We start from the raw sequence: 13,280 nt of genomic DNA on the forward strand, positions 1-13,280 counted from the left end.
CATGAACTGAAACTTACATTCCAAATCGCTTTGCTGTCCACAATATGGGAGTGGACACTTGGCAGGCAGATTTCCTAAGTTGTAAATGCCTAGACCCAGGAGAGTGCTCTCTGCACCCCAAGATCTTTTAAAATGTCTCTCTAAAGTGGAGAAATCCAGTGGACATTCTGGTCTCCAGGTTCAATAGCAAGCTGAACAAGCTTGTGGCCATGGCCAAGGATCCTCTTGCCTTCACAGTAGATGCTCTGGTGATTCCTTGGACTCAGTTCATACTGGTTTATGACTTTCATCCGATAAATATCCTTCCTTGACTGCTGCACAAAATAGAGGAGAAGAGGATCCCGATAATTCTTATTACACCAAATTGGCCCAGAAGAAGGAGGTATACAGACATGCCTAGACTTCTGGCAGATGAGTCTTGGACTCTTCCAAACAGACCAGACTTAATGCCCCAAAGCCCCCTGTTCCAGCCTGCTTCTCAGTCACTGTCTTTAATGGAATGAATGTTGAAACCCAAGGCAATCTTTGCATGGTGCAAGGATGGAAGGCGTAATCCTAGTAAATATTCTATTGCTCGTATTTTGGCCTTTCTTCAGTCTGAGCTTGACCAGCGTTAGGCCTTGATTATCTTTAAGGAACAGGTTTTTACCTTATTCGTATTCTTCTGGAGACCCCTTGCTTCGTCATCCCTTATCAAAACTTTTCTACAGGCAGTTGCTCTTATAAGTCACCAAAATCGAGCTTCTGTGTCACCCTATAAGCCAAACTTGGAACTCACTGTTCTTTAGAACCCTCTCCCCCAGTTTAATCAATTAAAGGCATTTTGCAAGAAAATATCACTTTTGAGGTTGGCTTCTTGGTTGCCACCATGTTTTTGAGTTACAGGCTTCCTCTTGTAAGGTGCCTGTTCCTGTTTTGCACAATGCCATGTAGATTTTGAGACTAAAACCATCCTTTTTTACCTAAGGTGGTCCCCTCTCTCACCTCAGATTATGTTTTCCTTAATTCCCTCTGTCCTGTCCCAAGACATAGAAGGATAAATAGTGTTATGCTGTCCCTTTAAATTCATTTTCATGAAAGATACTATAGTGCAAAAAAGTGCAAAAATCTAAATAATTTATAGATTTTTGTACTGTTTGCACTATAGTAGCAGCGCAAAACTATTTATCTTTCTATGTGCACAATATATGTATCCCTATATCAGTGAGTGCTACGGTTCTAATTTTACTCCTAGTGCAGATTGTTTAATTTCACACTGTCCCAAAACATGACACTGTAATCCCTGTATGTTATTTGGATATGGTTAATTCTGTCAGAATCTGTTTGGCAACTGGGGCCCCTTTTCCCAAAACAGAGACCCTTATTTGTTCTGCCTGGAGGCCCATGTTGAGGACACTCTTCTTCCCACTCCACCATTGCCAGGTGAATTAGACAGCTCATATCCAGGTCCTACACCCTAAAGGAAAAGGTTCCTTCCTTTCCTTTCAGAGCCCATTCTATCAGGGTTGTTGGTGTCTCCTGGGCTTTTAATCATTAAGCATCTTTATCTCAGATTTGTAACAATGCCACCTTGTACTCTATTCACACAATTTTCAAGTTCTACCAGGTGGACGTGCAGGCCTCAGCTGAGGCGAACCACCGCAAGTTGTTTTCTGAGGTTTTGTTTTTTTTTTTTTTTTTTTGAGTTCTTAAATTTTGGTTTGCAATGTTGTTACCCACTCCTCAGTTTTATCGTTTGGGCACATCACATGGTCTATGAATACAAGTCCTCACAAAATGTGTGAGGTTATATGGGTATGCTTTTGGGGAAACCCTAGCAAAAAGTTTTGCCAGTGTTAAGCCACCTGAAGGTAGCATCAAATAAGACATGGTCTATGAATACATGTCCTGTGTTCTGTACTGTATTCCAAAATAAAGAATTTACAGATACATTGTAAGTATTATTTATTGTGTAACAAAGAGTGGAAAAAATTCTAGCTTGATTCTGGCTGCCAAGCTAATGCAAATTGGAACATGAATGTAAACATGCGGTGGTGGGAAGCAGTCATTATTCTATTTAATAAATTTGAAAATTAAGTCTTTGTTTTAAAGGGTCTATTTCCACTATTAAGTTGAAAATCTATTCTCTTTTCATCCAAATCACAGCTTTGTCAGTGCAACAGGAGTTCAGTAAAGAAAACTCATTGATTTGATGGGGCTAATTTACTAAAGGCAAATAGGTTGTTAACATTGCATCGAAGTTGCACTTTCCCCAGAGCTTAGTGAATGTGGTGAAATTTTACTTTTCAAAGAATACCCAGTCATGTGCAAGGAAGATAAATAAAGAGCAACTTAACTTGCACATGATTGTAAGTTAGCAGAGCTTCACCTCATTCACTAAGCCCTGGGAATAATTCCACTACAAAATGCAACTACCCTTGCAAAATGAATAGTCTGTATTTGGTAAATCAATGTATTTGATTTGTCCATGTGTTTCTAAAGCCTTGTAGACATGGGCTCAAAATCAATCGAAATCAGTTGGTTCGACAGGGAACGGCCGACTCTTGGCCTTTGTGTACAACTGTCTGTTCTACAGAAGCCAGTCTAATTACTGGCTTATGTTAAATGTGCATGCTGGAAAACGAGCATCCAACTGGCAGCCAAAAGCTGTGAGCGTTGATCAGTATGTTTTGTCGGGAAGTGGGTTGGGGTCCCCCTGTCAGAATACAATAGCACATCTGGGAAAATCGCCAAACTAACATTAGTTGTGTTAGTACTGCGATCTTTTGGGTTATTTTCATTAGGCCCGCTGAGTTGAGTAGAAAAAAAACAAAAAACAAACTTCTACTCAGCTTTAGTCCATAGCTACTTTATAACAACAAAAAATGGCCCAGAGCTGTTTTCAAATACATAGCAAACTGGTGACGTTGGAGTATTGGGAACTGTTGTATTTTTTGGCGATAACCAAAATACTGTTTAAAGTCACCAAATACAGAATATGAGTTCTTATTGTACATAAAAAAAAAAAAAGTTTTATAAATAGGATATTTCAGACATATAGGTTGTAGCGTGTATAGTCAAATCTTGGTTAAAATCCCTGTCTGGGTTGTTTGTGTCCCATTGGGGATATTTCCTCTTAAGTCCTGAACTGGAGACAAAAGAGGGATAATCTCATCAAAAGTCAAGATAAATCTGTTTTTAGATGGTTCTGTTGACAGTGGTCACCAGTATAAATATAGTGGATGAATCTCACCAGTGGCAAAAAAATAAAAACCGGATAGAAGTTATAACCCTACTCTTGCACTATCAGAACTGAAAGAAAAATTAAGTAATATTTACTGGAAATACATTTTAAGAGTAATCTTAAGTTGGTAATGCTTGCTGCTTTTTTATCCATATATCTTTTTTTCTTAAATAGATGTTTGTGATTGGCTCTATGAATGATGTCTTTCTGATTTCTAGGAAATCCGGGAAGTTGTTGCTCCTGTTTTAAAAAGCTTTCAGGCTGAGGTAAGAATTAATTTATTATACAGAAAATTGAAAGCTGATATTGGCAGATATTTGGATTTCTAAAAGGCAAGCCACTGACCAGTTGTAAGGCATAGTAATACTAGCCAGCATATTACTATCTAAGTGCGCTGGTGATTCCTCAATTGTAGAGTGTTTTGTACGGACGATTTGTCCACAAACACTACAATTGTCTCTAAGGAGAAACTGACAACTACACAATCATTATTTTTACAATAGAAAATAGCTGCAGTGGTTGCCTCTGAATAGTCTTTGTTCACTCCAATTAAATTTTAGCTTTAGATGGAAATGTAAATTTTTACCTGCTTTGGACAACAATCATTTTGTCAATGGATACCTGATAATTCTCCCTGCTGTATGTTTACCATGACAGCATTTTAGGAACCAGTAAATCTCCCAGTTGAACTGACACTAGGAATGTCTGTGCACGCCACTATTGCATTAATGTTCTGTGTGATTATAAGAGTGTACATGTTACACTCTTTTTTAAGAATAACATAATCATTTGTATGATGCAAGCATGAATATCCATGCAGTAATTGTATAAATAATCATTCACTGCCATCCTAGGTCTATAGTTAGTATAACTTTGAGAGGCCTTGAACAGTTAAGCTGGCTTTACGTGACTCACTTTTTTTGTTCCACTAGTTGGTTGAGCAGAAAACAAATGATCCGATTCCACTATCCACACAATCCAATTGATGTGGATAGGAGAAACCTTCCCACTCAGCTATTCTATTTTGACAGCAGGGGAATTTCCCCATCATGAAAACAGAATGATTATTGTTGCCAGCTATAGCTAAATCTGACAGGCTGGTTGTACACAATTCAAGCTTGCCCATATATGGATCAAAATTTCTGACAGTTCCTGCTGAAGTTTGGGTATTTCTTTAAAATAAAATATGCCGCACCTGTCCCTCGCCGCCACTAAGGCTGAGAATCAAGCAATCAAACATCGCTGATTGCTCAGTTCCCAGTGCTCCCTAAGCAGATTTGGGGACTATCAGTCACCGCTGTCTGCTCTGACCCCCCCCCCCAATGTTCACTGGAGCGCTGGGCTGCGGAAGGGGCGGGAGCAGCTGGCTCAGAATCCTGGGAGGATTTTGACCATATGGTGGAGATCTTTCTCCAGCCTAGACCAGCTCTGTGACATCAGCCGACAATGGGCTTTAACCCGCTGTCAACTGAAAAGGGATCACAGGAGTGTAGAACAAACTGCACTCCTGTGATCCACGGGGGAAATACAGCCAAATAAGTTTTGGCTGTACTTCTCCTTTAAATTAGAGCACAGAAATCACAACCACCCCCCCCCCCCCCCAAACACACACACACACACACATTTTTGTCTCTAGGATCTTTGATGAGTAGTTATATGAAATAGCCTTTATTATCACAGGTGCAATCTCCTTTATTATCACAGGTGCAATCTCCATATTATCACAGTGCAATCTCCTTTTTTATCATTGATTATCATGATATTCATTATGACAACTGCTGCTTGAGTATTTTATTTTTCATGTAAAAAGAGTTTAATTATGCTTTACTTTCATGTAGCTATTGTTTTGTATCTGGGAGTTACATTTCATGTAAGTCTGGTAATTTACACTGAAAGGAATGAAATGTTTGAGACCTACTGTATAAGACATTCATTCAATTAAAAGTTTTTAAATGTTCTCTTAAGATATGTTTTGGCCTACTAAAACATCAATCCAGACAGAACAGATGTATTTGGTTCTAAAAGCACTGATGGAAAAGAGCTGAGTATTTATCACTCAGTTGTCTTGTTCTCTTTTGCTCTCCACCAGAATAGATGTTCTGTATTGGGTTCGATGTCAAACAGTGCATTAGGATATAAGCTTGAAGTTCAGCTTCAAGAAAATATTATTATTATTAGAAAATATTATTTGTTGGTCTATAAACTTTTTTGTGCTGTGCCCACAGACTTGGACAACAGTCGTTTGTTCTAAATGTTTTCTCTTCTTTCCGCCTATGGTTGAATTTTGTCTTCCTTAACCGCCTTAGCGGTAAACCCGAGCGTGACTCGGGGTAGGAATTTTCTGCTATTAGCGGTATCCCCGAGTCACGCTCGGGGTCAATGGGCAGAGCGTGCAGACAGCGCAGCGGAGCTTCTCTTACCTTATCCTGGCGATCCAGCGATGAGCTCTCATTGCTGTGACCGCCAGCGAGATCTCCGCCGCTCGTCTGTCGGTAGGAGGACTTCCTAGTTCCGTTCCCTGCAGCAGCAATGCTGCATGGGAGCGGAACTAGGGAGGGAAATTCAAAAAAAAAAAAAACGTTGCACAAAACACATAACACATTTTATATTATATATATGCATATATATATATATATATATATATATATATATATATATATATATATATATGCATATATATATATATCGTGGACATGTGCTGAAGGCACACAGTTACCAATACACATCGCCATTCTATATTTCTTTACACCTGGGAAAGCAAGCTTATGTATCATATAATATGTAACAACTTTTCCTGATTTTATTATTTATTTATTTATTTTACTATTGTGTTATACAGCTTAATATTTGGAAGGTGAAAGACCATCAGCGCAGTCACTATTAATACAAAATACCATAAACTGTCTGTGACATAAAGCTAATGTACAGTACATAAATCACAAGCAAATCAACTTGTTCACAAATCTGTGAATTCTTAGTTGTTGCACAGCACCATTAGGCATTTTCATTCCACCCCTCTAAGATATAATACAAATAATGATTCAGCGCAACTAAAACAGTGTCTCTTCTATAAATGAGTCCCAAATGATGAAAATGATGAAACAAAAACTGTCCTTAACCACTTAAGCCCCGGAGGATTTGGCTGCTCAAAGACCAGGCCCTATTTTGCGATTCGGCACTGCGTGACCTTTAACGGACAATTGCGCGGTCGTGGGACACTGTACCGAAATGGAATTGATGTCATTTTTTCCCTACAAACAGCCTTCTTTTGGTTGTATTTGATCACCTGTGCGATTTTTATTTTTTGCACTATAAACAAAAAAAGAGCAACAATTTTGAAAAAAATAACAATATTTTTCACATTTTTTTATATGAAATTTTTATATGAAAGTTATTGCGTTTACTAACTACGGGAACGATTTATGTCATTTTTATTGTTTTTTTTTTAACTAGTAATGGCGGCGATCTGCAATTTTTTTTTGCGGGACTGCGACATTGTGGCGGACAGATCGGACCCCTGACTGACATTTTTTACATTTTTGGGGGTACCAGTGACATTACTACAGTAATCAGTGCTATAAATATGCACTGTTACTGTAAAAATGACACTGGCAGGGAAGGGGTTAACTTTATTGGTGATCAAGGGGTTAAGTGTGTCCCTAGGAGCATGATTCTAACTGTTAGGGGGCGTGGCTAGTGAAGTAATCACGAAGACATACGATCCTACATAGCAAGATCGCATAGCCTCTGTCATTACTTCAGGGAAAATGACAGACGGCTGTGTTTACATCAGCCGTCTGTCTTTCTCCCTCTCCTATGGGAGATCGCGAGTGGCCGGCGGACATCGGAGCCGCCGGTCACACGTGCTGGCTAGGCAGGGAACGAGCGGGGGCGGGAGTGCGCTGCCGACGGCGCATGCTCGCTCCCTACAGGCTCGGGGGCGAGCGACGTAGTACTATGTCACTTTGCCCAGGAGAAGCTGACTGCCACAGTAAATAGTCGTGCGGCAGTCGGCAAGTGGTTAAGGACCAGAAGGTTTTACCCCCTTAATGACCAGGGCATTTTTTGCCATATGGCACTGCGTTACTTTAACTGATCATCTCCGTCATTTTTATTTTCTGCGTGATTAACAAAAAAAGAGCTACAATTTTGAAAAAAATATATATAATTTTTACTTTCTGCAATAAAAAAATTAAAAATAAAATTTTTCCTTCATTTTAGGCCAATTTGTATTCTGCCACATATTTTTGGTAAAAAAAATTCCAATAAGAGTATATTGATTGGATTGCGCAAAAGTTATCGCGTCTACAAACTAGGGGAAAGATTTATGTAATTTTTATTTATGTATTTTCTTTACTAGTAATGGCAGCGATCAGCGATTTTTTGCGTGACTGCGACATTGCGGCGGACAGATCGGACACCTAACTGACATTTTTGACAGTTTTGGGGGGACCAGTGACATTACTACAGTAATCAGTGCTAAAAATATGCACTGTTATGTACTAATGGCACTGGCAGGGAAGGGGTTAACACCAGGGACGATCAAATGGTTCAATGTGTCCCTAGGGAGTGCTTTCTAACTGTGAGGGGGGTGGGCTTATGGAATCAACACAGGGACCCCTCCGGCCTCCTTACATGAACTACTTTGAAGGGATCGGGATTCCATGCCACTGAGCCCTTGTTCATGTCCTGTATCCATGTCATATGAAGTATTTTGTCTCATGTTTACTCCGGTAATTGTGTTAGGCAGTTCGCTCCAACTACAGCGTACCGACCCCCCTCGTTACTTTTTCAACCTACTAGGCTTGGTTCATTACAAGGTTTAATCACCTGAAAAATTCTTCTCAGATGTCTGTTCTCATCACATGCCCCAGAAGAAGCTTACTAGATTAAGCGAAACATGTAGGGCAGCTGGGATTCAACTTAATATCTGTGTACCCACTTTGTACAGACGACCTCTAGAGACGGTCATTATCCCTCTCTTTGGCCGCCTCATAAATATAGGCTATTCTATAACATATGTGATTGTTATATGTGACTGCTGGTATAAACATTAATATTTGACCGGCTATGCGATTTGTATACTGTTTTGAGGCTTTGTCGCCTTATTGCATTATATGTACATTGTATGTTGGCCTTTTTTATCTTTTTCCTCTGTGTATTTTGTCTTATATGTTTTTGTGAATTCTTTAATAAAATATACAATTTTAATACTGGTGCCTACAAAGTCCAATCCCTTCCTTTCCAGTCTCTCTAGCAGTAAATAGCAGTCTTATGACTTCTATCAGTGTCTGGTTAAAGCTTGTAGGAGGAGTTTTCATTCTCCTCTGACTGTCCTATGAGGTTGCAGGACCCCTGTCCCTCTGTCTGGATTGTGCTGGTTGGCCCTGGGCTGATCACATGCACCCTCCCAAGAAAAAACAAAAACCTCCCTAGCAGTACAAATCAAACTGAGCATGGACAGAGTGACTCCAAAGGCTCTGTCTCATCAGGAGATGGATTGGTTTCACAGTGAGTATAACAGTCATGCTTTACTGCATATACAGATTGATTTTCTGTTGTGGGTTTAGTAACACTTTAAATGCGTATATGTGGCCAACCACCAGTGAATTCCAGATACCCCAGCCTTCTCATCCACGTGTCACATGCATAACATCCAGCGAACCATACGCGCTCACCTCCTGGATTGGACCGTAATCAAAAGTCAAGGTCAAACACACTTTTGCCTCTCTAGGGCTATACTCTAACTGTCTCCCAGTAACAATCACAGGAACCAACACATGGACTGGAGCTTCTGTTTGACCTCCTCCTCTCCACGTAAAAAGTGCTGCTGTAGTTTACTTGAGCCTCCTGTAGGATGGTTTCTGCCAAATTAAAGACTGGCCACTTCTATCTTCCCCTGCAAAGACAATGAGATGGTCAGCCCCAGCTGAGTGATCCCAACTAGTACATGCCCCTGTACTAGGTAGAGGCATGAACTAGTTGGGATCACTCACAGTGGCAGCACTCATCCTGCAGGAGACTTGAGGAGACTACAGCAGCACTTGAAAGGAGGAGGTCAATCAGAAGCTCCACTCCATGTTTTATTGACTGTGATTGTTACTGGGAGACAGGAGCCAGTTGGAGTATAGCCCTATAGGGTCAAAAGTGCATTTGACCTTTACTATTGATTAAGGACCAGCCCAGGAGGTGAACGCATATGGTTTACTGGGTGTTATGAATGTGACATGTGAGTAATTTGTTGAAGAGAAGCCTGGGATATCTGAAATTCACTGGCGGTTGGTCACACATACAAGGGTGTAGGAACCCACACAAATCTGGGGGGGACAGCATTTTTACTCGCCAGGTATATGCTTTTTCAGTAAATTGCGAGAGAGAGAGTGTGTATGTGTGTGTGTGCGTGCGTGTGCATGAAACAATTTTAATTGTATTATTTTTTATCATTTTATTTTATTTTTTTTTACAATGTCACTGACTATGACTCTGTCCATTCAGAAAAGGAAGGAGCTGGTAAATTACATATTTACCGACCTCTTCCTGGTTCTCTATTGTAACACATCCCCTGCAGCAGCTGGCAGGAGAGGGGAGTGAGCACAGTGGGGGGGGGGGGGGGAAGCACAGTAGGAGGTGGGGACCAGGGGAGCACACAGGGGCCCAGAGACAGCAGAACACAAGTGAACTGGATAGGAGTGGTGGGGGCAGCATACAGAGGAACCAATCTCCTCCATTTTCCTCCTGCAGCTACAGGATGAAAAAGGAGGACAGTGATTTCTCTACATGCTGCCCCCCACCGCCCCTCCTATCCAGGTGTACAGGGGAGCTGCACAGGCCCTCTAGAGCATGGGGTCCGGTTGCAATTGCAACCCCTGTAGTTACACCCCTGCTTATATTAGTGGTCAGTGGGAAGAATGCTTCTTATATTGGTCATCAGTGAGAAGAATGTCCCTTAAATTGGTGGTCAGTGGGAAGAATGTCCCTTACATTGGTGGTCACTGGAAGGAATGCTTCTTACATTGGTAATCAATGAGAAGAATGTCTCTTAAATGGATTGTCAGTGGGAAGAACGTTCCTTCCATTGGTGATCAGTGAGAAGAATGCTCCTTACATTGGTAGTCAGTGGGAAGAATTCTGCTTACATTGGTGGTCAGTGGGAAGAATGCTCCTTACATTGGTAGTCAGTGGGAAGAATGCTCCTTACATTGGTAGTCAGTGGGAAGAATGCTCCTTACATTGGTATTCAGTGGGAAGAATGCTCCTTACATTGGTGGTCAGTGGGGAGAATGCTGCTTACATTGGTGGTCAGTGGGAAGAATGCTCCTTACATTGGTGGTCAGTGGGAAGAATGCTCCTTACATTGGTGGTCAGTGGGAAGAATGTCCCTTACATTGGTGGTCAGTAGGAAGAATGTTCCTTACATTGGTGGTCAGTGGGAAGAATGTCCCTTACAGTGATAGTCAGTGGGAAGAATGCTCCTTACATTGGTGGTCAGTGGGAAGAATGTTCCTTACATTGGTGGTCAGTGGGAAGAATGTTCCTTACATTGGTGGTCAGTGGGAAGAATGTCCCTTACATTGATGGTCAGTGGGAAGAATGCTCCTTACATTGGTGGTCAGTGGGAAGAATGCTCCTTACATTGGCGGTCAGTGGGAAGAATGCTGCTTACATTGGTGGTCAGTGAGAAGAATGCTCCTTACATTGGTGGTCAGTGGGAAGAATGCTCCTTACATTGGTGGTCAGTGGGAAGAATGCTCTTTACATTGGTGGTCAGTGGGAAGAATGTCCCTTACATTGGTGGTCAGTGGGAAGAATGTTCCTTACATTGGTGGTCAGTGGGAAGAATGCTCCTTACATTGGGGGTCAGTGGGAAGAATGTTCCTTACATTGGAGGTCAGTGAGAAGAATGTCCCTTACATTGGTGATCAGTGAGAAGAATGTCCCTTACATTGGTGGTCAGTGGGAAGAATGCTCCTTACATTGGTGGTCAGTGGGAAGAAGGAGGAGGACACACCCAAAGAGCTCTCTGTGAGAACCAGCCCTTTTCAAGCCTGGGCCTTGCTTGCTAGCTTGGCCCAGGAACAATGCCTGATCCTGGGGGAGGCCCTGGGAGGGATCCCCCTGATGACACGGGGCCTAGTGAGGAGGAGGTGGAGGACCTGTCTGTGGGTCCAGGCCCTGGTGAGAATGCGGATGTCTTCAGCCAGAAGATTATCAATCGTTTTAGGGCGATTGGGAGAGCGGAAGAAAAACTTAAAGTTTTGAAGGCTGAACATAAATCCTTCAAAACCAAGTATTTCCAAGCCTGGAGTAAAAATCGCACAGCCATGAAGCCTGAGTTACAAGAACTGGAGGAAAAGGTAAAGGAACAATCTTTATTATTGGAAAGGCTGAAAGACAGAAGTGGAGCATTTAAAGAAAAGTTTGACAATGAGAGGCGTTTTACCAGCCAAGCATCAGCAAGTTCTGTGGATCAGCAGGCTCAGTTAATGGATGACCAGGCTCCATCTGCCTCTGCACCTCTCCCCCCATGCCAGAACTGGGAATCACCAGCGGCAACCAGCCAGGGGGTTGAGAGTGGACATGGATCCCTGACATTCATCCAGCAGATGGAGTCACCCCTGAAAGCAGACAAGTTTGTCTTTTCTGATGATCCATCAGAAATCCCTGAGGATGGGCAGAGGAGATACAGGCCAGCAAAGCCAGTAATGGTGGAGAAATCTCAGTACACCATGCTGCCATCCAACATGTCTGCCCCATCTGCTGTAGTGGATGGTGTCCCAGGTGAGAAGGAGCTCTGCATACAGCTACCTATGGGAGTTACCGCTGTGGAGAAACCGACAGACATGCAAGGAAAATCCCTGACCGTGGAATCCCCGGACCATCAGATGAATGTGGATGGACCTGCATTAAACACCCCAGGCATGGATTTTGCTGGTCTGGCTGAGACCAGTAGTCCCACGGCAAGCAAAATGGCTGCCAGCTCCAAAGAGCCTGCTTCATGTTCACCTGAGCCTCCCAGTCTTCCAGTGCTGATTGACCAGCTGAGTGCTGATGGGGGAGGGGATCAACATGGTTCTGGAAGTGGAATTGAAGTAGCAATGGAAATATCCTGCAATGCTTTACCTGCTGCTGTGTTAAAACAGAATGCTATTTCCACAGCTGAAAACCCTGTCCTAGTGGAAGAGGAGATGACAGCTGGAGTTTTTACCAGTGCAGCAGCTATGGATTCTGCTGTGAAGACAACAGCAATAATAAATATCCCAGCAAGTATAAAAAATGACATTAATGTTAAAGCAATGAATGTGGTGGGTGGTGGTGAAGGGGTTAGTAATGCTGGGAAAAATAAAAATGACATTTCTCCTCCTGCTCAGCAGAGGAAAGATTCGATTGCACAGATCAATCCCGAATCTGTGCAATCGTTATCTGCTAAGTGTGTGTCAGATAATTTAAAAAAAACTGATGGATTTTCTGCTGGGAGGAATGTTGGAAGCTATGCTTCAGCTTTGGGGAGTCACACCAGGGTGGGTGGTGGGAATTCTGTTATTGGTCAAAATTCAGGGAGGTTTGGTGGGTATAGGAGGAGGAATGTGGTACAGTTGAGGTGGGTGGGGGATGGAACTCCACCAGTAAGGGGGAGGGTGGCTGAGTTGATTTTGGAAATGGGGTTTAAAGTCTGTGATATTTTTGCTTTAATTTGCCCGGTGGGGAGTTATGAATTTGATTTGTCGTTTGTAAAACCTGAAAGTTTGGATCTCTTCTGGGAGAGATTTAGGAGGTGCAAGGGCCTTCAGCAGTGGAGTGGTTTGGTGCCAAAAGTGATTTCAAGACAGCCTCTGATAAAATCAGTGACCATTTTGGTGCGTAACGAATCCATACCAGAGGCTGATTTATTAGTATGGCTACGCCGATATGGCGAGGTCCTCACTCCACTGCGGAAGGTCCTTGATGAGCATGGGATATGGACAGGGGCCTGGACAGTGTCACTAAAATTGGGGGTGCTGGGCGATGTAGTTCAGCACCTTCCCTGCTCAGCCTTTCTGGGTAGGGATAGGCTGACCAT

At 42.3% G+C, this 13,280-nt stretch overlaps 1 protein-coding gene across 2 annotated transcripts in view; it reads left to right on the plus strand.

Annotated features, from left to right (window-relative positions):
* CUX2 (cut like homeobox 2) overlaps nt 1-13,280 on the plus strand; it is a 711,333-nt gene that overhangs the window by 281,464 nt on the left and 416,589 nt on the right. Inside the window, exon 3 of one of the 2 annotated variants that reach the window (XM_082244161.1) lies at nt 3,442-3,489. In XM_082244161.1, the coding sequence (XP_082100287.1) occupies nt 3,442-3,489 (48 nt within the window). Of the gene's footprint in view, nt 1-3,441; nt 3,490-13,280 lie in introns of those variants that run through there. The other variant, XM_082244162.1, reaches the window with a different exon arrangement.

This window comes from Pelophylax lessonae, assembly GCF_965119305.1.
Source record: "Pelophylax lessonae genome assembly, chromosome: 1".
Lineage (NCBI taxonomy): Eukaryota > Metazoa > Chordata > Amphibia > Anura > Ranidae > Pelophylax > Pelophylax lessonae.